At 35.0% G+C, this 25,153-nt stretch overlaps 1 protein-coding gene across 3 annotated transcripts in view; it reads right to left on the bottom strand.

Annotated features, from left to right (window-relative positions):
• Positions 1 to 25,153, bottom strand: part of CERT1 (ceramide transporter 1) — a 127,820-nt gene that overhangs the window by 74,953 nt on the left and 27,714 nt on the right. For all 3 annotated transcript variants that reach the window (XM_068535529.1, XM_068535528.1, XM_068535527.1), the window contains one exon: positions 15,132 to 15,248. In XM_068535529.1, the coding sequence (XP_068391630.1) occupies positions 15,132 to 15,248 (117 nt within the window). The remainder of the gene's footprint in view (positions 1 to 15,131; positions 15,249 to 25,153) is intronic.

Raw genomic sequence — 25,153 nt, forward strand, 5'->3', positions numbered from 1 at the left:
AAATAAATAATTTAAGGGTTTAACAAATACACACATGCACATACAAATGAATCCTCACTGTTTAAAAACTGGTCATTCTGGAAATGTCTGTGATTGTGCCAATGATGCTATCATTGCATAAAAGATTCCTAATGGTACTACCACAATATTTAGAGTAATTTTATGATACAGCCACAAAATGGAGCTATCTAATTTTGGGGAGTTACAGAATAAAACTTTTAAAACTGTCTCACTACTTTAAAGGAATAGCTATAAACTGTATAATTAAGCTTGACTGCCTTTCTTAGTCACATGACATGGCTCTGATTTAGTACTGGATTTCTCTCAAATATCTAATCTATCATCAAAGATATCAATATTTGAAAAACACTTCGTCACAGGGGCTAAAATGATTCTAAAAGGTAAGTTATAAAACTATTCTGAAAAGTAGCAAAGTTGTTGACATCTATTTGGCTTTCCAAGATGTCCACTCTAAAGGCAACAATACTCATCCTGAATTTAACGAGGTCTGCTTTTCGAAGGTGGGGGTGAGGGAAATTTCCAAGGATGGAAATGGGAAGAAATTACTTTATGGTCACAACTGATATATACTGTTAAATGTTCCTAAAAATCTTGACATGCCTTCAAAATCTCATTGGTATGATTTTAGGGATAATACTTTAAAGGCATGCTGGCTTTTTCTTAATCCCATTCTTCCACAAGAAAAAAGTAGAGCTTACTTACAACCTCTAATCACCAATACAGTATTTTTGAAAACACCAATTTCCAACTAAAATTAATAATGTGGAATTCAAATACAGTTACTATAGGAATATTTCCTCCTTTCAACATATACACTTTAAGATCCCTCACACAAATTGCTTTGCAAAAAAACCCTTCTTTCCCAAATTTGTGTGTTTGTAAGCAGTATTCCTCAACATGTTTTGCATGAACATACAATGACATTTTGGTTCAATGAAACACTTATTGAACATGTCCCGTATAGAACAAGGCTGGGTTCCTTTAAATATTACAGTAATGAGATCACACCTTTGTTATAACATTCCTCCTTATTTTGGGGGTGGGGAGTGTAATCTTTTGGCCACTAGAGGGGGTCAGTAGCACTTTCCAAGCAGTATACTTGGAAAGCTGATACAAAGGTTACTATTGGTCAAAGTACAATAGTAACCTTCAGACTAAATCCCTTGCATGTATGTACCTGTACTTTCTGTATCTTGATTTTCTGAGAACACCTAAAATCATGATAAATTAAGTCATATAGTTCAAAGTTATGAATTTAATAAAGGACCAGAAATGCCTAAGAACTGATTTGAAAAGAAAACTCCCTTAAAGTCACAGCTAAATTTTATAGTTTGGCTTATTCATGTAGGAGATAAACACATATTTTCATTTTGCACGGTCTGTTCATCAGCCCATCTATACTCCAAAAAACAGTGGTATAAAATAAAGGAAATAGGTTGGCTTATTTGTTTTTTTCATAGCACCTGCCTTTTGAAAAGCTTATTCATTTTCCTAATAACACTCTCCAGCAAGAAGCACAGCAAAGTAACTGAGAAAGAAATTAACTTCCTCATGGTGCCAAAAATTACCTATTTTGTGGCATAGTCTCCCTATTGTTTCTTCCCATTTTAATTAGGGGAAGAGAGAAAATAGAAGATTAAATGTTAACATTAGAACAATGGAGCATTTTCCAGAACTTGAAATTCTGAAACCCATAATAAAACCAAATGCGCTTGCTATGTTGCCAGCATCCACACATCTACTTTCAATATTAATATTTTAAAGCAAACCACATGAGAAGCAAGACACTATAACCAGGAGAACAATTTAATCAATAGAATTATGGTTTACAGTATCATAATAAGTTACAATGGCAACAATTTTATTTATGATTGTAGGTAAACATATATTATTTGCTATAATAAAATTTGGCATGACAATTTCACACTTATAAATATTAAAATCTCATCTATTTAGCCTTTCAAATACGTACAGATCCCCCTAGAGAAGCGGTAGCCTCTGAAGTATAAAGAGCACAATGATAACAGAGAGAAGACCTGCTCGACTGTCACTGTCACCACTAGACAACAAGTCAGTCATTACCTTCCTGGACTTAATTTTCTTTTCTTTTTTTTTAAATTAATTAATTTATTTTGGCTGCGCAGGGTCTTTGTTGCGGCACGCGGGCTTCTCTAGCTGCGGCGTGCAGGCTTAGTTGAGGTATGTGGGATCTTAGTTCCCCAAGCAGGGATCGAACCCGGGCCCCCTGCACTGGGAGCACAGAGTCTTAACCACTGAACCACCAGGGAAGTCCCCTGGACTTAATTTTCTTATCTTTAAAATGATATGGCTAGTCTAGAATTGTAATTCTCTATACTAAACCTAAATACCAAAACTTAGGCTAAAAATGTATATATCCAGTGGAGGCCAAATATAAGAAAGCCGTTTGTTGATGAACCAGCTGGGAAGATTAAAACATAACACAATTGGACTTCCCTGGTGGCGCAGTGGTTAAGAATCTGCCTGCCAACGCAGGGGACACAGGTTCGAGCCCTAGTCCAGGAAGATCCCACATGCCGCGGAGCAACTAAGCCCATGCTCCACAACTACTGTGCCTGTGCTCTAGAGCCTGAGAGCCACAACTACTGAGCCCACGTGCCATAACTACTAAAGCCCATGTGCCTAGAGCCTGTGCTCAGCAACAAGAGAAGCCACCGCAACGAGAAGCCCGTGCACTGCAACGAAGAGTAGCCCCTGCTCGCTGCAACTAGAGAAGAGCCTGCACGCAGCAATGAAGACCCAATGCAGCCAAAAATAAATAAATAAATGAATATTTATTTATTTATTTTAAAAAAAAACAACACACAATTTATTCAGAAAAGCAACACTAATAATGTATCAGATGAGGAAAGGTTCAACCTACAATGATTTCCAGAAATTGCAGTACCTCATGAATCAAAGAAATTTTAAAATATATTTAAGAAAATTAAAAAAGATTTTATCCATTTCTAACTGCTTAGAACCCAGCAGCAATACAGCTAACTTCACTGAGTAGAACATTTGCTTACCCTCAAGATACTTTTCTCAAATCATACTGGAATGTTTCCTAGTCATTCTTGTATCATAATTTAAAAACCAATATCAAATAAAATACCTCATTTGAAGGTCATTTATGGACCTTAGTTGCGGACCTTAGTTGGTTATTCATTTTGCATTTTCTTCTAATAAGCATGAGATAAGCTTTCCTTTACAGAAATATCTAAATAAGCAGTGTTGTAGTGATATGAGGCTGGAAGAGTTAACCAAGGCCTTATTGCACACCCTAGTTAAGTGTTAAAAGAATGCTAGGGGGGGTAAAAGAAAATAAGACACTGCCAATGGAAATCCAAAGTACTAAAAAAATGCCCAAATACAAGATGATACTGTAGAAGTAGAGAGTTAACAATAGCTGTTTCCACTCTCCTTGATTTCAGAGCTTCCTCTTTCTTAACAGTTTTAATTTAGGGTTTTGGACTCCCTGACACATTGTTTTATCTATAGGAGAAATTAAAGTAGACTTATCAGGAAGCTACCAGTACAGCCTCTGCACCAAAAGCCTCTGCACCAAAAGAACCCAATCCGTGATACAAAAGATGATTCTAAATAAACTAACTCTGACACTCTGAAACCCAGTCTTATCTTTTTTTTTTTATCCTTCCCCCTTTGAGGGAGTCTAAAAGTCCAATTGTCGTTTCTTAATGACATTGAAATGGAGGTAAGAAATAACTAGATAAATCAAATGAGGCTGTATAAAGGAAGACTGTTAAGCAATTTTTCCACCCTAGCTTTAGAAGGCGAATACTAAAGGATAAGGGAGATCTTTCTTGTTTTGCTTTGAGAGGAGGGCTGATGAAAGAGTTGAGCAATTTTACATGGATATTTTATACATAAATTCCAGACAGCCACCCTGGATAAATTATAACACCAATACCAATAGTAAAAGCTAATACTTAGGATACTTACTTTGTACCAGGCATGATGCTAGTGCTTTAAGTGCATTATCTCACTTAATTCTTTCAATAGTCTAAGTAAAATGGGCACTAATATTATACCCAGTTATAGGTGATTTTACATAGTGAGTCATGCAAATGATAAGCAAGGGAGCCAGGATTTAATTCCAGATTCAAGGGCCCATGATGTTAATCATTACTATGTTGCCTCAACATCCAGAGACTTTGCTTCTACTTCTCTCAAATCTGTCCCTTTCTCTATTTTCCCACTGCCATTTTCTAGTTATGGTCACCTAGTGTCTCATTTGGATAAATCCTCCAGATTTCTAACTACTTTTAGTCTTGTTCCTCTTGAAATCCTTTCTAGTGTAGCCAGAGTGGTCCTTTAAAAACAGACATCTGATTCTTCACTTTCTGTTTTAAATCCTATTTGGCTCCATATTTCTCCTTGGATCAAGTCCATACACTGCTTATAGGTCCCTGTTAGAGGCAGAAGTACAATTAAACTAAACTACTATCAGCCTCCATATTCACTTATTATCCATTATTTAAAATGTTTTGTATCAGTACTGCTGTAATGAAGTCTTTTGTTCTAGCATCTGTTTGTTGTAAGGAAATATCTGTCTTGAAATAGTAGAACTTGAAGAAACAGACAAGGATAAAAGAAATGTGCTTTATAGTGAAGAAGTCTTTAATAATACTTTGTAATATTTATATTACATCGTAAGTGCTTAATACATGTTAGCTACCATTCCTTCTTCACCTTCCCACAAAGGCAGGATATTCCTTTATATCTCTACTCCAGAAACACTTACATAGAGGAAAATAAATGTAAAAAGAAGCTAGCAGCAGATGTAACAAAATACCAACACTGCTCATTAACTTTCTTAATTTATGATTTGCCCTAGAGAAAAGGGCCAATGTAAATATATTTTCTTTTAGAAGGAAGTTTCATAGGCACAAAATAAAAAGGTCATAATTCCATTCTTTTTATCTAATTGCAAAGAGACGACAGTGGCAAAACAATTAATACTACTTTTTGAGGCTCCCTTAAATGTCCCAATAAGAGAAAAAACAGGTTTAATATGTATAGGTAGTACTCGCAGGATTGCTGAAACGTTAAGATTGTATTTGGCCAGGGGACCTGAACCATTAATTCTTTCCTGCCAGGATCCTAAAAGAAATATATGCACATAAAACAATGGTCAGTAAATGAACATTCTTAATTATTCTGGGGCTTTGGTCCCAAACTTAAATTTTCTACAAAAGACACGAATTCCTTTCTTAGGGGGTAAGGGAGGAATGGAGATCTATATCAAACATGAAAAGATACCCATAACTTACTGTTGAGTGAAGGAAAAGCTACAAAGCAGTATGGTATCTTTTATGTAAAACTGTAAGGCATACACGTAAAGAAATATTTGGAAGGAATCTTTACCAAGGATGAACAGTGGTCATTTCTATGTGGCCTAAATTTTCACTTTCTTTTTTATAGTTTTCAGTATTGTCTATATTGTTTGAATTTTTTTTACAGTAATCATATATCACCTCTACAAAAATAAAAACAAAAAAATAAAGTCACAGAATACATGTTAAATCTATCTCACTTAGAAAGGGCTAAAAACTTAATAATGCCGGTAAAGATGCAGTGAAAGGAAGATCTGCACATTCTGCAGATGGAATGTAGATCAGCACAATCTTTCTAGAAAATAATCTGGCAACATATATCAAAAATGCCTAAAAAAAAAAAAAAAAAAGCCTGTATCCTTAAGCCTAGCAATTCTACTTCTGAGAATCTATTATGAGGACACAGTTAAACTACAGGAAAATACTTTATGTAGGAAGGCATTAAATACTAACTGCAAAAAAAAAAACAACTGAAACAATCTAAAGGTCTTATAATAAGCAAATGAGTACCAAAATGATAATACAATGAAATATTAATAAAGCTGTGTTATATGGACAAAATGATGTTAGATTTAAAAAAAAAACAGGATATAAACTTGTTATTTCCATAATATTTTAGGGGCAAAATGTTCAGAGAATAAGAAGGAAATACACCAAAATGAAGAATAATTGTCTTGGTTATAAGATTGATGGTAGTTTTGTATTTTTTTTCCTTATAATTAACAAAAATTACTTTAAAAAACCAGTGCAAAAGCCAATGAAATCTAATCAATAAAACTACTTGCAGGAATGGTTTTAAAAGACTTGCTAAGAATTTTTAGATCTAACTGTATGGGGAAGATTATTCTTTTAAGGAGGCAGACATGATTTATTTTTTAGTATTCAACTACACATCCATGAGAAAAAGCTGAAATTAACTAGAAAGGGGGGGGTGTATTACAAAAAACTGAGGTTGCTGTTCTTGGAATAATGTTACCACTCACTGATCAATGTTCTCATAATCCATTCAATTTCATTTTTATGCAAAATGGGAATAACACCTGCAGTGAAAGACTTCCAGGAGGATTAAATGATAACAGTGCCTAATTACTCATCTATCCCTGTATAGTTCAAAGGGGTGCTACTGAAGAGAACTAGGCTAGGGAATGAACAGTGATATAAGCATTCTTGCCAATGATCCTGTCTTGTCTGTCAAGAACGTGAACTTGCTATATGACTAAAAAATGACAGAATTTTTTTCAGTATAACATTTTAACCTGTAGAACATTCATTTACTTTGCTACCTTTTCTTACGATTCTTAACCCAATGCTGTCTTTCATACCTCAATACCAAACAAGCCCAGAATATTTACCAGGCAATAAAGACAACAGAAGCACAATCATTTTTAAGCTATTAGCTAAAAAGATGTGTTTGGTGAAAAAGAGCAGTTTTGTGTTCCTTGATTTTTTTAAGAAACATTTTCTCCCAGCTAATGTCCAATATACTCAGCAAGTAAAATTAGAAAATAGTTTCCACTGCTGTCAATATGCGTAAGCCATGCCACCCACCATTACTTTTCCACATCAGATATAGAAAAAGCAGAATCCCATCTGTCCTGGTGACTGTCAGAAATCTTCCCTCCTGATTAAGTAAAAATTCAAATACAATACTGAAAAATAGAAAAAAATTGAAAAAATTGAAAAATACTGAAAAAAAAGGACTTCTATAGCACACAGCCTCATTTTCTTTAATATTTTCTATAGTAACAATACGGAACAGTTATTCAACTCTAGATTAACTGTCTTTTTTTTTTATTTCTTATCTAAAGAAACATTCTGCAAGCAAATTACAGACTAATAAAAGATAAATCAGCTGAACATCTAGCAATATTTACCTAAATTGTTAGTAGCAAATATGTGGTAAGCATTACAAAAACTTGCAAGTTTGGTAAACTCTATACAAAATTATAGAATACCTTTTCAGAACATTTTATTTGTATAACTGCCAATCCCACTCTATCCTTTAAGTACAAGTAAATATACAATTCATTATAATTGGACCTAAGGTGGCCAATAGTAACCTGGAGTAAAAAGGCAATCGGGTTTTCTCAAGACATTTACTTTAGGAAATGCCAAGAGATTAGGGCAGATAGAGGCAGGAATTGAAGCCGAAAAGAAGCCGACAGTAGGAAAAGGTCATGACAAAGCAAGGAAAAACAAACTAAGTAGGATGGGAGAGCAAAACACAGATAAACAGGAGCCATGAAAGAGAGAAGAAATAACAGAATGAAACTAAGCTACATTAACTGTAGGTGGGGGCAGGTGATTGAGTAACTGAGTTTTGTTAACAATAAAAGCACTCAGAATCAAGTATACAGTTCCAGCTTTCTTTGCAGGTAAGGCATTATAAATTTTTTTGGTTCCTGGCAATATTCCCATTTTTCAAGGTAACATGGGTTGGCCTGTACCCCCTGTACCCTAAAAAGCTTAACTAAAAATGGATGGACCTATGACATCAATACTTGTGAGATGTTTTCAAACTTGCAATATTCACCTGATCTAGACAGACAACTATGCTCAGCTTTAGTAGATTCTACGAAATTGTTTCACCAGTTTACACCTGTTGTACCACAGCCTCACCAACACTTGGTGTTACATCTTTTTATTTTTTAAGCCGCTCAGACGGGCATATGCTGCTTTCACTGCTTTAAATTTGCACTTCCCTGATGACTAATGGCACTGACTACCTTTTCATATGTTCATTACCCATTTGGATATCCTCTTTATGAAGTGCCAGATCAAGTCTTTTGGCCTTTTTTTTTTTTTTAATTGTGCTGTGTAAACTTTTCTTATTGACTTGTAAGACTCTCCCTACCTTTCTGACATAAAATGTTGTCAAATGATTTCTCCTCAACTAACCACACAGTTAATATGATTAGCTACCTAAATATCTTTATTCACTGTTCCATGTAAAATCCTGTCTTCCTTTACTATCTTGGTAAAAGATAAACACCTTCCTCAGATAAAAGAACCTGGCTGAAAACTACAAATTAGTGACATTTATTCCCTCTTTTTAAGATGATATACTTCATTAAGTATTTAGGCAACGTATGGAAGTACAAATGCAAATGTTGGCTCAGGTGAATTCAGCTTTTGCATGCAACAAAATTGTAGGCAACAGAAACTTAAAAAGTTATTTTAAAAGCCCTTGACAGTAGAATTATTTTTATTCCCAGAACACTAAGAATATAAGAGTCAGTACCATGTTTTCTTTCTTGATTTCACCAACCTTTAAAATCATGGTAGTATGACACTATCTACATTTAGGTGTTAAAAAAAATTTACTAACCATGTATGGATTACTGCAAGCAATTCAGCAATTAACTCCCACTGTTAGAAACTAACCAAATTTCTTATCTTGAGAGAAACATCCAGAGACATAATGAAGGTTTTTTGCTGGTTAATAAAGTTCAGTTGTGATACCACCTACTTGGGTTTTTCTACAACTTATCTGAGAAAATGGCAAAGCCCTGACTACTCCGGCAGCTAGTTACTGGATTTGCACTTCCCTCAAAAATTAAAATTCTTGAATGTAAAGGAAAAGTAAAATTTGATTCCATCTTCTTCCCTCCATCACTGTGGTAATGATGAAAATAATGTAAAAGAAACATTGGTTCTAATCCACTGACCCCATGAAATTACTTATATAAAGTGTACACTAAAAAATAGTAGTTTTAAGCCTTTGCCAATTAATCAGATTCAAAATTGCAAAGCTAAGTTTACATGATAATCATTTATAAAGCAGACAAGCACAGAAAGAACTTCTAGAATCTGTTAAGAAATTTTTCCAATATTATAGTTGGTTAAAAATGGCAAACGGGGGACCTCCCTGGTGGTCCAGTGGTTAAGACTCTGAGCTTCCACTGCAGAGGGTGCAGGTTTGATTCCTGGTTGGGAACTAAGATCCTGCATGCCGCACATCGTGTGGTCAAAAAAAAAAAAAAAAAAAAGGCAAACAGAGATAGGATGACTTTATATGACTGATATTTAAAAAGTGCTAAGAAGAAACAGGTATATTCTGCCACCTAGCTATTTAAAAATACTTTTCTAATAAGTTTATGTCAAATTTAAGACAAAAACAATTAAGGTGTCAAATAAGCAGAAATTGCTCCTAAAAGTAAAGAAAAGGCACCAAGATCAAGCTGACCCTGACATACCACAGGAAAAAGAAAACTCATTATGGCAAATAGCAATACAATTTTAGAAAGATCTTTAAAGTGAGTCTTGGGCATTGTTTAGGTTGCTCAACTGTGACAATCTTTTTCCACATAATTTCCTGGACAGAAATCCCTTAACTTCTCAGGCTGAGAATAAACCTTTCTTCTGAAAGTAATAAAATGGAGCGTCACATATGAATTAGTGGGCCTTCACAAAGGAACAAATGCATACACATTAAATTGCAAAACAACTGCCTGTAGGTTCTCACCAAAGAAAATCAACATCTGTAAAAATTACCTGGATTCTTCCTCCCTAAATTGTGTATTTTCCTATGACTCCTTTTATATCAGATAATTTCTAAAATATGGGGAATATGGGTGGTCCATGACAACCAAAATTTCAGGATCTACTAAGGTTGCTCCCTTAAGGAAATAAGGGAATGTCATGATTACCACAAACTCTGTCAGAGCCAAAAAACTTAACTTTTTCAACAAGATTCTTATATCTGCTAGTGCAAGGAGAGCCTTCCTGCTAGTTTTTTTTTTTGAGGGATGGGGTGGTGAAGTAGGGGAGTCTATTTCTTTCATGGTAAGAAGAAACTGTGTTTACTCAAAATCATACACATTGCAACTGTAGAAGATTCCAGGAGTAATCCTATAATTCTTTTAAATAGTCGCATCAACAGATGGTTTAATCGTATTTCCTTTATTAACTAATTACGCAGAAAACGCTCACAGAAGCCCTTAGATAATACATAGATACATCTTTACTAGAAATATATTAACTTATCCAAATAAAAAATAACCATCTTAACTTTACATTCATACAGCTTTTTGTTTTCAAATAATTTTCACAAACAAAATCTCGTTCAACCTCAAAGACAACATGGCAGATGGCTAAGAGATTAAAAAAAACAAGCAAACCCTGTCTTTAAAGATTTATTTAGTGTTGTCTCAAATCCTAAGGAGAAATGCAGAATATGAATGGATTCCACATAATAAAACCAACACACTATTCTAAATAAAATTACTGGTCTGGTATACATATGCCCTTTTCCGTATTTTAAATTAAAATAGAATCTTTGAATTTAACAATGACCTCAGAAATACCTTTCTTCCACAGGGGCTAACTTGTCTAATGTCACAGTGAATTATACAATTTCTAATATATTGAGAAAATTTAAATCATAGAATCATCTTTTTAAAACTTTTCTTGTACTGAGCAAGTTATGCTGGAATGAATACCGAGGAGGACAAAACAACAGAGCTAGCTAGACAAAGAACATAGAACCCTAGTGTATTTCTGTCAGTAATCATTCTAACACCAACCATGAAGATAAAAGGGTGAAAAAAAAAAACCTCCAAAAATTACAAATTTCCCTCATAAAATCTGTTTTCCAATACTGTAAATTATTTCAACTGGAAAATTTATGTGTCCAATGCTTTGCTAATTCCTACATAGAAGTTGTAACCCTGAGCCTTTAAGGAGTTTATGGTCCAAAACAAACACTAGAGATATGAAGAACATATAAAAAATATGAGAACCTTGTGATTGAAGAAGCCCATGAGTTAAGTCAACAAAATATATTTCCCATGAATACATACTTATAGGATTGGCAGAAGTGCTTGCTGGACAAAAGCTCTGGTTCTCAGGTCATACAGACCTGGGTCTGAATGCTGGCTCCTTCACTCATTAGCAGTTTAACCTTGGACAAATTATTTAACCTCTCTATGTCTCAATTTCCTAATCTGTAAAAACAGAATAATGTTAACCTCATAAGATTGTGAGAGTAAAATGAGATAAAGTGTATATAGTGTTTATCACTATATCTGGCACACTGTAATCCTCAAAAATGTTTGTTATCATCATCATCACCTCTACCATATTATTATTGTTGAAGAGGTTCTATAAAATATTTAGAACTCCTGGTATGTATGTATGTATGTGAAACTGACTGATATATAAAGGTTATTATAATGAAGATAACAGCTTCCTGGAAAGAAAAGAATAGAAACCTCCAATTTCTCCAGCTAAAACCTATCAGGGAAGCCCTAACAAAGGCCTAATAGCAAGGCAATGAGGGACTATCTGATGACATCAGAAGAGAAAAAGACAGGTCCGCTGTTCCAAGTGTCCTGTCTGGCCATCATAAGGACAGGTGGTGCCATGGAAGTAACTCTGAATTGAAGTGAGTGAGGTGGAATGATGGGAATATTACACAATATTATACAATATTCTTGATTTATCACAACTTGGTTATTTTGCTTGCTTGTTTGTTTTTTGTGTTTTTTGGGGGGAGATGTGGGGGGGGTATACACTGCATTATGTCATCTCTTCTCCTTTAAGTAATCTACCAAGGTCACACAGCTATTATGTAATAGTGCCAGGATTTAATCCCATATGTGTCAGGCACCAGTATCCAGTGCTTAAACACTACAATAAAACGTTACGGCAATCCATGGGCAGAAAGATGTGTTCATATTTATCTTGTATATATATGGTAGCAGAACTCAGATGACACACTCTAACTTGCAGGAGGTGAACCTATGGGAATTATTTTCAAACATTCTGCCAATGGTAACTGATAGAAAGCACAATCAACATAAAATTGAATCCTAAGTATCCACTAGCCAAAAAGTAGTATAATCTCTGGCAAGTTACTTAAGTTTAATCTAAGCCTGTTTCCTTGTCTGTAAAACAATATTTCCCTCACCTCTCAGGATAGTAGACAGAAAATGAAGTACATGAAGTACATAATACAATAATTAGTACTTGGTGACCCTCAATAAACAGTAGCTCCTATCATCATCATCATCATCATGCCTTAACAATTTGATTTTAATTTTGAATATCAATATAAGAATGCTTGCTTAAATAGTAAAATTACTAAACTTAGGTTCCACATTAATAGTCTTAAGTGATTTTGAAGAATGAATCAGGATACACCTCCTCACTACCTCCCTGTTCCTGGTCTATGGGGGGAAAAAAAAAAAAGAAAACTTTGCTGGTTATGTTTGGTGATAGCACTTGAATTTTCTCCCTCCTATGTTAGTTTAAGAACTCAATTTATTTTTAGAATTCAAATTCAATTTAAATTTTCACTGATATGTTGTTTAATTGGTACATATCACATGTTTTACATTAAAATTTAATAAGCATTAATAAGAATAACAATTAACAATGATTTCTCCTTGTCTATGAATAAACCATATTTAGAAATCAGAAAGTTTATACAATGTATCTGGAACACTGCTGTTGAATCTATTGCCTAAGAACTTAAATTCACCAAAAATCTGTTATCGAGCATTAAGTCACAATACTCTGAGGGAGACCCAAAGATTATATCCTATCCATTATTCAAGGGTGCAAAGAAATCAATGATATGGAACAAATATATGCTTTATGCATCATTCTACATCCAAGGAGAAAAAATAAAACGAGAACCTGCAAAGATTCCTGAATCAGCTTTACCAAGAAGAATGAGCAAAATAAAATATGCTTAATTAAAACAGAGAAAGCTAGCCCTATAATCTAAATCAACTGATTAAGCCTTTAAAGGTCATCTCAGTTACAAACATATAAATTAGTTCTACTTAATAATGTCTTTAATCACTAGTAAGGGGGCTGGCCCTGATTGATTACACAAAATAGGCCACTCTCCTTATATGCACATTTAGCAACTCTCATTGAATGTAGAACTCTTCATCCATAAAAAACATGGTATAATTTTAGTGAATTTAGTTGTGACTCCCAAAACCCTTTCTTTTTCCACTATGTCATAAATGGGAAAATGTAGCAGCCACTCCGGTAAGTAACCTTACATATATTATTTTGTGTGTTCTTAAACACATTTAGAAGAAGTGAATTGTCAGGCAAGGTCACATATGTCATACATGGCGGAGGCTGCAGTGTCTTGTATCCAGGTAAGCCCAGCTCCAAAGCACTGAGATTTTGGAATTCTAGCTCATCTCTCTTTTATTTATTTATTTTTGTTTTAAATTTTTATTTAACTATAGTTGATTTACAATATTGTGTTAATTCAGGTATACAGCTTCAGATTCTTTTCCATTATAGGTTATTACAAGATACTGAATATAGTTCCCAGTGCTATACAGTAAATCCTTGTTGTTTATTTTATATACAGTGGTAGGTATCTGTTAATCTCATACTCCTAATTTATTCCTCCCCCTCTCCTTTCCCCACTGGTAACCATAAGTTGTTTTCTATGTCTGTGAGTCTGTGTTTTATAAATAAGTTCATTTGTATCTTCTTTTTAGATTTCACATATAAGTGATATAATATTTGTCTTCCTCTATCTGACTTCCTTCACTTAGTATGATTAGCTCTAGGTCCATCTATATTGCTGCGAATGGCAATATTTCATTCTTTTTATGGCTGAGTAATATTCCATTACATATATATACCACATCTTCTTTATCCACTCATCTATTGATGGACATTTACGTTGCTTCCATGTTTTAGCTATTGGCTCATCTCTTTTAAATAATAGAAGACTGTTTCTCATTTTTAGACTGTTTTCTGAGGTAATAATATCAAGATAACTAAGATTCACAAAATGTTTTAAAGCAATATAACTCTAAAGCTAAAACAAGGAGAAAAAGAAAGCATTACACAGTCAGATTTCTTTAGGCTGGGAAAAATTCATAATCAAGAAATAAAAGCCAATGCATGATCAATATCAAGAAGAATGTGCCTGTAGTATCCCAGGCCAGACTGGTTTTTCTTGTTGTGTTTGTGTGTGTACACGTTTTGTGCCTGTTAAATAACCAAAACAGGTGTTTCAACTAAACTCTGTGAAACCCAAATGAACAAGTACAGACAAGTATATGAACAAGTCCAAAGTTTTCTTAAGCCACAATCAGGAGTGGCATGGTGAATTTATAACTTTCCCTATTCCTTGTTTTACCATGATATACTGAATTAGCTAATAATGCATACTTATTAGTATCATGTATTTCTTTAGTCTACTTACCAATTATTCATAGCAGAAGTCAAAAACTAGCTTTACAAGAATATGGCTTACACATTTATGTAAGAAAGACTTTTTCAAGGTTTACTAGAAAACTTCACATTTACAAAAATTTAACAATTTACAAATGTTTATACTAAGAATACACCCAAATGGTTACAAATGACAACAAAAATTAACACTGAAGCTTTCAAATATTAGGATTTTAAAATTTGATGTTATTTTAAGAATCCTTTTATCCAGATCATATAAAAGGCATTCACTATGAAGCAAACCCTAAATATAAAAACCAAATTTCTTTTATATAAAAGGGCATATGTTGTTTTAATTAACAATTAAAAATATTTATCACAGAAAATTCCCTTAGTGTAACTCAAATGTTAGAAATAAAATTATTTCAAAAATTTACATCTGTACCACTTTAATCTTTACCACCCAAATCATGTTCAACTTTTCAGGAACATATATACATCTCAAAATTATTTTAAAGGAGTTACCACCAGTCTCTTGCCTAGGTCTCTACAGACAGGTAAACATTGGAGACCCACCTTGTGCTGTTCAATGGCATCTATCCACTGCTGTCTGTGATCTGGATCCTGAGCACGAAGATACCAAACACTATCATTTACACTAATATCAAAGCGACATTCATCAAAATCATGAGGCTGTGGAGAAAAAGGAGAAAATAAAAAGCAAAGTTAATTATATTCTTAGAAGTGCTACACCCTACAGCAAAAACATGAACATACCCATTCTGGCTGGTGGGAGATTCTTGTTATTCTTTTATTTTTCTACTCAAATAACTTTTTTTGAAGATATTTCAGATAAAGAGCACAACAAGGGCATAGTTACCAAAAACTAAGTTTCATTCACTATTCCTACAAATGAGTTGACACATAAACTACAAACATATTTAAAAAAAAAAAAAAAGAGATATTTTTCATCAAATACTTCGAGTTAGTTTAACTAGTGAGAATACTACTGAAAGCACAATTTTAAAAAGGGCCAAAGTAAGTTTTATGAAAGACATTTACTAATTTTTTCCTGCCTCCATTATTCAAAAGTAAATTCTCATCATCAATAGTTTTATTTCATTACATTTGATAAACAAGATATTTTTATAACATTAACAGTTCCTCCCAAGTATTTCAAATTAACTTCTAGGTTTTTACACATCTTTGCTCGCAACAGCCAGGAGAGCTTCCAGTGAAAAGCAAAAATAAAATGAACTTTACATCAGACCTATGTCAGATAGCTAGAGGAAACTGCTTCCATCAAAATGTAAACAATTAGTAAAAATGTCAACTATTTGGTTCAGTGTTTCACATTCTTCATAAGAATATATAAAAGAAATATTTTATATACTTGTTTTTCCCCCAGTGAATAAGTTCAAATATGACAGGATCTATTTCACAAATATGACCTCTTCTTCTACTGGATAAAGCACAATCAATTTCCTCTCCTGTGAACAATCTTAGCCTTAGAGGACAGAGAATCCTCTCTGGTCAATGTAACAATAAACTCATTTGCTGAACACAATCTACATATTGTATTTACTCTGTCCCCCCTTTGACAGCATCAATCTTTTATCTCCTTATCAGTTTAACAAAAACAATATGAGATAATTCCACAATGTCTTTAGCTTATGAAACAATTTCTCTTTTAAGATTAAGACAACAATTCATGGTTCTGACTGGCTAAAGGATACAAGTTAAACTTTCTGAATCACTATGTGCTGGGCATCATAGTTAGGACTACAGTGAGAGAGTGTGCTATAGAGAAGAAAAAGGACAAAACAAGACAATGCATACCCCGCTTCAATAATTATGAACACAGAAATACACAAAAGACAACATTTAACACTCATAAATATAATGACTATAAATTTAACTGAAAGCCAAATATTCATAAATCTTAAGAGTGGAATCCAGTTATTGAGAAAAGCTTCTTGGAGGAAGGGAAGCATATATACTATCTGAAGAACTAAGTAAACAATTCATCTGATCAGTCTACTGTTCTAAAAAGCACAAAGGTTTTTAAACTTTTACTTCATGATTATTATATTTCTAGTGACTATTCCTGAAAATGTTTTATATTTTATATTATGTTCAATATTCTCATTAAAGCTTTACAAAATAAAAAGAAGTAATACATATAACAGTCGTCCCTTGTTTTTTGCAGGGGACTGTTTCGAGGACTCCCCTCGGATACCAAAATTTCAGATGCCTAAGTCCCTTATATAAAATGGCTCAGCACAGTCAGCCCTCCTTATCTGCAGATGCTGAGCCAGCGGATATGGAGGGCCGCCTATAGTTAGAAATTTACTAGTTTCTCCAGCAAATACTTGTTCCAGCTTTTACACCTTTAAAATTTCCTCACAATCTTCCAGAGAGTCCAATGCCACATTTTAAATATTCCTAAAAACAGGAACCTGCTATTAAGCCTTCTCTGGGTGTGAGTGACTTAATAAAACCTGAAATCAACATAAGTAAACTTTGCCATTACTAAATCTGTTAAGTATATCAATTATGATTTCTTCTCCCTATGTTTCAAAGTTTCGATATATGGAGAACTTTAAGTTTTTACTAGATAAAGTTATACATAGGAATGGAATAAAATGATAGTCTACTAATCTAGAATTAAAGAATTTGAAAATTTCATTTGAATGTCATACATTTATGAGATGCAATATCTCAATATCTGCTCAAAGAGATGGAGTTGACAGAAAGTGTACACAAAGTAGCCATTTCTACCGTCAACAATCTGAGGGATAGGTGGCAGAGAAGAGAGATGTACCAATTTTCAGGTGATAGGGAGTTTGTGAATAACACAGAAGGCTTGAATCCCTAAAAAGTGAAGAAGTGTAGGAAGCTAAGTCTACAAGGCAAAAGACATGACAGATTTGTTGAGGTGTGTTTAGGGGGATAAACCAAAGTCTAGACAATAAAGCTGACATCGTGTCTCAACACACACACACAACCCCCTTAAACACATAATACAACAGTCTCCTTTTACCTAAGAGGAATACATTCCAAGACCCACAGTGGATACCTGAAACCACGGATAGTACCAAACCCTATAGATACAGCTGACCCTTGAACAGTACTGGGATTAGGGATGTGGACCCTCTGCACAGTAGAAAGCCCAAGTGTCTTACAGTCAGTCCTCTGCATCTGGGGCTCACCAACCTTGGATTCAACCACTCTTGGATTGGGTAGTACTGTAAGTAGTATTTACTATTGAAAAAATTCCGAGTATAAGTGGACCTGCGCAGTTCAAACCCTTGTTGTTCAAGGGTCAACTGTACTATGTATTTTCCTATACAGGTATTAATGACCAGGAAGTATATACAGCATGGATATACTGGACAAAGGAATGAGCCACGCCCTGGTAGGGACAGAGCAGCCTGCAAGAGATTTCATTATGCTACTCAAAATAACATGCAATTTAAAACTTATGAATTGTTTATTTCTGGAATTTTCCATTTAATACTTTCAGACCTTGAAGGTAACTAAAACTGCAGAAATCAAAACTGCTGATAAGGGGTGGGGTGGGGGAACTACTATAGATGGACTGCTTCATTCAAACACAACTGATCTTGTCTTTATTTAGAATTTCATTGTTTTGTTCATTATGCATTACTCCAAAAAATATGCATTAAAATAATATTTATCTTGATTACTGAGTTTTTTGATGCTCTCTTACATTTTACAACTGAGGTTAGCCCCTCACTGGTCTCATCCTAGTCCTAGCCCTGACAGACGATTATTAGAAGGAAAGAAATAAGGTATAAAGGCCAAAAGTAGATGAAAACTACAAGAGGTGGTCGATTGTAAGAGATGACATGAGCTATCTTCAGGAAAAAAAACAAACCATAAACTTTAAAGATGAGATAAAGCAGCAGGCAATGAAAAGTAAGCTAATACAGCTAAGAAAAAAGAAATGAGTTGAACACCTCAGAAGCAGCAATAAAAAGCAAACAAAGCTAAAAGGGGCATGGTGAACAGACCTGAGAAAAATACAAAGTGAAAGAAATATAATACTGAGTGAAGAAGGAGGTCAAGCAAATGATTTAACTGGTGTTTTCAAAGGGGAAAATGTAACAAGTGTAACAAAAAATTCGAGGATACTACCTTTTCTTTAAATAAAATATTCAAGTTACAGATCAGACATACTATGCCCAGGAAAAATCAATCTGAAGACTCATTCTGTGAAATCAGTTTATTTAAGAATAAAGAAAATGCTATAGGAACAATGTTTCTCAAGCTTTTTGCATTATCACCCCCCACCCCAAGAAAAATAAATTCTCTTTAGTGAGAGAAATTAAACAGTAAGAATTAAGATTTTGTCCAGTAGGTTTTTCCTGGAAGGCCACTTAGATATTGTAATATCTAAGATTATTTCACTTTCCCAAGAACCAAGTATCAGTCCCCACTGAGAATGACAATGCATGCTATGGAAGAAAGCCAACTACATAAAGGAAAATGTAGGTGGGCCTCATCCTTTATCATGTCAACATTCACTGTTAAGGACGAAAAATATACCAAAAGGTGAAATGGCATTTATATCCATTCTTTGTCTGTCTTGTTAGTTCTTAGGGCCACTATAACAAAAATACCATAGGCTGGGTAGCTTTAACAACAGAAATTTCTCACAGTTCTGGAGGTTGGAAGTCCAAGATCAGGGTGTCAGCATGGGAGGGCCCTCAGTGAGGGCCCTCTTCCTGGTTTACAGATGGCTGCCTTCTAGGTGTGTCCTCATATGGAGGAGAGACAGGTCTCTGGTCTCTTCATCCCCTCATAAAGGCACCAGTTTCACCATGGGGGCTTTACTCTCATGACCTCATCTGAACCCAATTATGTCCCAAAGGCCTCACCTCCAAATTACCATCACAGTGAGAATTAAGGCTTTAACATATGTCACAACATCCACTATCTATCAAAATAATCTTATAGGAACAAAAGAGGCATAAATCCACGAAGAAGAAGAAGAAAAAAAGTTAGGAACAAAATTTAAAGTTGGAATGTTGACAACTGACTTATTAGCAGGCCTGAAAGTGCTGAAAAGTAAACATCTACAAGGGAAAAGAAGACAAAAGAAGCCAATTTGTATTGGAGGCATTCAAGTAGTTCTAAAGATAAAGGCATGGGGAGAGCTGAAAACAGAACTGATCAAAAGTCATTAAAAGGTGCAGCTAGACCCCTGGAACCCCACTTGCCCATCCCTCTGTGCAGTAACATTAGAGGCCCCACCTCTCAGAGAGATGGTATTAGGTATAAGAAGAAGGGACATTCCTCCACAGCAGGAGAAAAGGAAAAAAGCAGTTAAGGAAAAGTGTTCATATTAAAGGATTCCTTCCCTTACTTGACTCCCAGAAGGCTTGCACCCATGCTTGCTCATTCTATCTCCTTCTGCCTGTAAGGAAGATTCCTATATTTCCTTCTATAGGAAAACTAAGTAATCCAAGAGAAAAGGCATATAGTAATAATATTTAAGGGTTTCCTACTCAGGCCCTTAATCAGTATGAAAATTCTAAACCGTGAAGATGAAGAAATAATTACCTTTCAGAACTGGAAGATACGTTTCACCAAAATGAAGGAATAACCAAGAGAAGTAAGAGGCAACTGAGATCCAAGAAAAGAAGTAGCAAAGGGACTTCCCAGGAGGACACTAAGGAAAATGCCAGCAGCAGAATTATGCAGAAGACAGAAAAGTCTGGATTAGAACAGTATAACAGGATGCTTTAGAAAGGACTGCTCTAGTGGGAGAAAAGTAGAATGAAAAGATTATCTAAAAAGTTAAACTCAGTGGAGAAACTGTAGGAAGATTTACCTAGAAATTCAAAGAAAGTCAACCAAATTTTTAATAAAACTTTATTGGCATATAATTAATGTACAATAAACTTTTCCATTTAAAGTGTACAATTCAGGACTTCCCTGGCAGTCCGGCAGTTAAGACTCCACAATCCCAATGCAGGGGGCGTGGGTCTGATCCCTGGTTGGGGATCTAAGATGCTACATGCCGCGCAGCATGGCCAGAAAATAAATAAATAAATAAACAAATAGTACAATTCAATGGTTTTTTCACTTGTATATAACCATGAAATCACTGCCACAGTCAAGATGGAAATGTTTTCATTTCCATAACCCCCCAAGGATTTCTCATGCTTTTCTGCAGAACATCTCTTCCTCTGTCACCAGCTTCCAGAAACCAAAGATCTGCTTTCTTTCACTGTATATTAGTTTTCATTTTTTCTAAATTTATATAAATTGAATCAGATAGTATATACTGTTTTTACTCAGTATAACAATTTTGAGATTCATTCATATTGCTGTTGTCTTATAGCTCATTCTTTTTATTGCTGAGTAAATTATGCTGGATGTAACATATTTTACTTATTTATTCACACCTGTTGTTGGACAACTATTTACAGGTTTTGGTATTCTGAATAAATTTTTTGTGAAAATTCATGTCTTTGGGCATAAATTTTCTCCTCTTTTGACCTAGGAATGGGCTGGCTGACTCATAAAATAGGTATACAGTTAACTTTAAGGAAATGCCAAAAGTAGCTGCACCATTTTACATTCTCACCAGCAGTCTATCAAAGTCTAGTTACTCCACATCCTTGCTTGGCTTAATTATGGACTCTCTATTCTGTTCCATTGATCTAAATGACTATTCTTACTCCAATAACACTGTTTTGATTATTGTTGCTTAATAGTAAGTCTTAAAATAATGTAGTGTTAAGTCCTCAAACTATACTCTTTAAAAATTGCTTTGGCTAGCCTAGGCACTTTGCATTACATAATATATATTTCCAGACAAATTTTAGTACCAATTGCATTAATATCTTAGATTTTCTATAGATTAATATGGTAAGATGTGATATCTTAATTCTGAGCCTTCTAATCTATGGGCATAATCTCTCTCCAATTATTTAGGTCTTCTTTATCTTGACAAGCTCACACAGTTTGCAGTTTACAGTGTACAAAGTACAGTATACAATGTTAGACTGATTCCTAAAGTATTTTTTATGTACTGTATGTGAAATTGCTTTAAAAATTCAGTTTGCTTATAGCATATGATAACACATTTCATAATCGTATATTAACCTTATATTCTACAATCTTGCAAAATTCACTTAGTAGTTCTAAAAGCTGTTTACCTAATAAATCTGAAGGAATCTACAGCAGGGGTCCCCAACCCCTGGGCCATGGACTGGTACTGGTCCTTGGCCTGTTAGAAACTGGGCTGCACAGCAGGAGGCGAGGGGCGGGCAAGCGAGCAAAGTTTCATCTGTATTTACAGCCGCTCCACATCACTTGCATTACCGCCTGAGCTCCGCCTCCTGTCAGATCAGTGGTGGCCTTAGATTCTCATAGGAGCACAAACCCTACTGTGAACTGCGCATGCAAGGGATCTAGGCTGTGCGCTCCTTATGAGAATCTAATGCCTGATGATCTGAGGTGGAGCTGAGGCGGTGATGCTGGCACTGGGGAGCAGCTGCAAATGCAGATTATCATTAGCAGAGAGGTCTGACTGCACAGAGACCATAGTAAATCAATTGCTTGCAGACTCTTTATCAAAACCCCATCAGTGAGTGGCAAGTGAAAACAAGCTCAGGGCTCCCACTGATTCTGCATTATGGTGAGTTGTATAATTATTTCATTATATATTACAATGTAGTAATAACAGAAATAAAGTGCATAATAAATGTAATGGGCTTAAATCATCTCGAAACCATCCTCCCCTCCCTCCCATCCATGGAAAAATTGTCCTCCACAAAACCTGTCCCTGGTGCAAAAAAGGTTGGGGACCACTGATCTATAGAACAATGATGTCATCTGCAAATAGTTTTACTTCAGCCTTTCTGACCTTTATGCCCTTTTATATCTTTTTTCTTCCCTTACTGAAATGACCAGGATGTCCAGTACAATGTTAAACAGAAGTGGTAAGGGCAGACATCCTTGCCCTATCTCTAATCTTAGGGGAGGGCTTCTCTGGTGGCGCAGTGGTTGAGAATCCGCCTGCCAATGCAGGGGACACGGGTTCGAGCCCTGGTCTGGGAAGATCCCACATGCCGCGGAGCAACAGGGCCCATGAGCCACAACTACTGAGCCTGCGTGTCTGGAGCCTGTGCTCCGCAACAAGAGAGGCTGCGACAGTGAGAGGCCAGCGCACCGCAATGAAGAGTGGCCCCCACTCGCTGCAACTAGAGAAAGCCCATGCACAGCAACGGAGACCCAACACAGCCAAAAATAAAATAAATAAATAAATAAATTTATTTTAAAAAAATAAAAATAAAAAATAAAAAAACACTCCATTTAATCTTAGGGGAAAGGCATAATATATCACCATTAAGCATGATGTCAGCTGTGGGTTTTTGTGGATGCCCTTCATTAGGTTGATGTTATTTCTATTTCTAGTTCCCTAAGAATTTTTATTTTCAATCTAAAGGAGTATTGAATTTTGTTAAACAGTTCTCTTTTCTTGTCTGTCTCCCTCTACCGAAATCTGTTATGAATTTGTCTTTAGTTTGTTAATACAGTGAGCTAAAATGACTGATTTAATAAAATTATATTAACCTTGCATTTCTGAAATAAACCCCACTTGGTCCTTTTTATATACTATTGGATTTGATTTGCTAATATTTTGTAAAGGAATACAGTATTTATGTCTACCAGAGATACAGAGATGTAATTCTATATTCTTGCGATGTCTTTGACAAGCCTAGGTGTCATGGTTATGCTGCCCACATAATGTGTGTTGTAAAGAGTTTGTAAAGATTGGGATTATTTCTTTGAATATATGAAAAGAATATACTGGTGAAATTATATGGGTGTGTTTTCTTGGTGGGGGGGAATCAACAAATTCAGTTTTTTTAGACATTGGTTTATTCACATTTTTTGTATCTTAAAAGAATTAAGAGGGAAAAATATAATATTATATTTACCCATATATTTATTTTTTCTGATGCCCTTCATTAGTTCCTAAAGATCTGAGTTTGCCTTTGGTGTATTTCCCTTCAGTATGAAAAACTTCCTTCAGCATTTCTTGTAATGCAGGTCCGCCCACAACAGGTTCTCTTAATTTTCCTTTATCTGAAAACATCTTTATTTCATTTCATTTTTAAAGGATATTTTCATTGAATACAGAATTCTGAATGGAAAGTTTCTTCTTTCAATACGTTGTATCTTCTAGCCTCTATGGCTTCTAATGAGGAGTGTATGGTAATTTGAATCACTTTCCCCCAATATGTGTGTTACTTCTCTCTGGCTACTTGCAAAATTTTTTAACTTTAGTTTTTACAGTTTGACTATGATTACTAAGATTATCCTGTTTCGTGTTTGTTAAGCTTCTTGAATCTGTAAATTTATATTTTTCACCAAATTTGGTAAGCTTTTTACTATAATTTCTTCAAAAAAATTTTTACCCTCTTTTCTCCCTCTAGGGACTCGTAAAACCCGTTTAATTAGAAATTGCCCTAGAGATCCCTAAGGTTCTGTTCATTTAAAAACAAACATAAAAACCTCAAAACCTCTACTGATAAGAATGACTTCTTTTGCTCTAAATTCAAAATCCTGATTTTCTGTCATCTTTATCTACTATAAATCCTATACAGTGAATGTTTTTCATTTCAGATATCATTCTTTTCAGTTCTAAAAGTCCCATTGGTTCTTTTATATATTTTCTTTGTCTCTGCTGAAACTGCCTACCTTTTCATTCATTACAAGCATATTTTCTTTTACCTAAAATAATTATAGAAAAGCTACTTTAAAATCTTTGTCAGATAATTCCAACATCTAATTCATCTTGAATTTTGCATTCGTTCATGTCTTTTCCCTTGAGAACATGCTGCAATTTCCTGGCTCTTTGTATGTTGAGTAATTTTGAGTTGATCTTGGACATTGCGAATGTTAGGTTGTGAACTCTGGATTCTGTTATATTACTCTGAAAAATACTGTTTTTGTTTTAGCGGGCAATTTTTTGCTTAGACTCAAATGGCCAATTCTGTTGTATGTTTAAGGGGCAGCATCTAGGACCTGATTTCAGAAAGCTTTCAGTCCTGCCTGCATACACATTGCTGAGGGGTCAGGTACAAATTTGGGCAGAGTGTTATACTCAGAATCTGGGGTTCCCCTTCTTTGGCTCTATTTTTCCAGATTATTTTATTAACTGGGCCCCTTTTGGTCCTCACAGCTAAAAAAATGGCAGTTTTCTTTAAAGGAGTTTTAGCTCCCCCAAGTCTCTGCCATGGTAGCAGTGACTCAGGCAACACTTCAGACTGCTTTCCAACTGCCTCATGCATGCATGGTTCAGGAGTCAGCCAGAGACTTGGGCAGAGTTTATACACACAATTCTGAGTTCCCCTTCTTGGCTTCTCTTCTGTGGGGTTCCCTCATTCTCCAGCAGCCCTGGTTGTACCAGGTACCTTTCCCAGGTTCTGCTGGTGAAAGACGCTGCCTGGTTTTCCTGTTGAGGTTTTAGCCACCCAGTGCCACCACTATAATGAAGATTTGACCCTTATTCTACTCATTGCCAAATAATCTGTCCAACACTGAGATTAAAG

Source organism: Eschrichtius robustus, chromosome 2 (assembly GCF_028021215.1).
Source record: "Eschrichtius robustus isolate mEscRob2 chromosome 2, mEscRob2.pri, whole genome shotgun sequence".
Lineage (NCBI taxonomy): Eukaryota > Metazoa > Chordata > Mammalia > Artiodactyla > Eschrichtiidae > Eschrichtius > Eschrichtius robustus.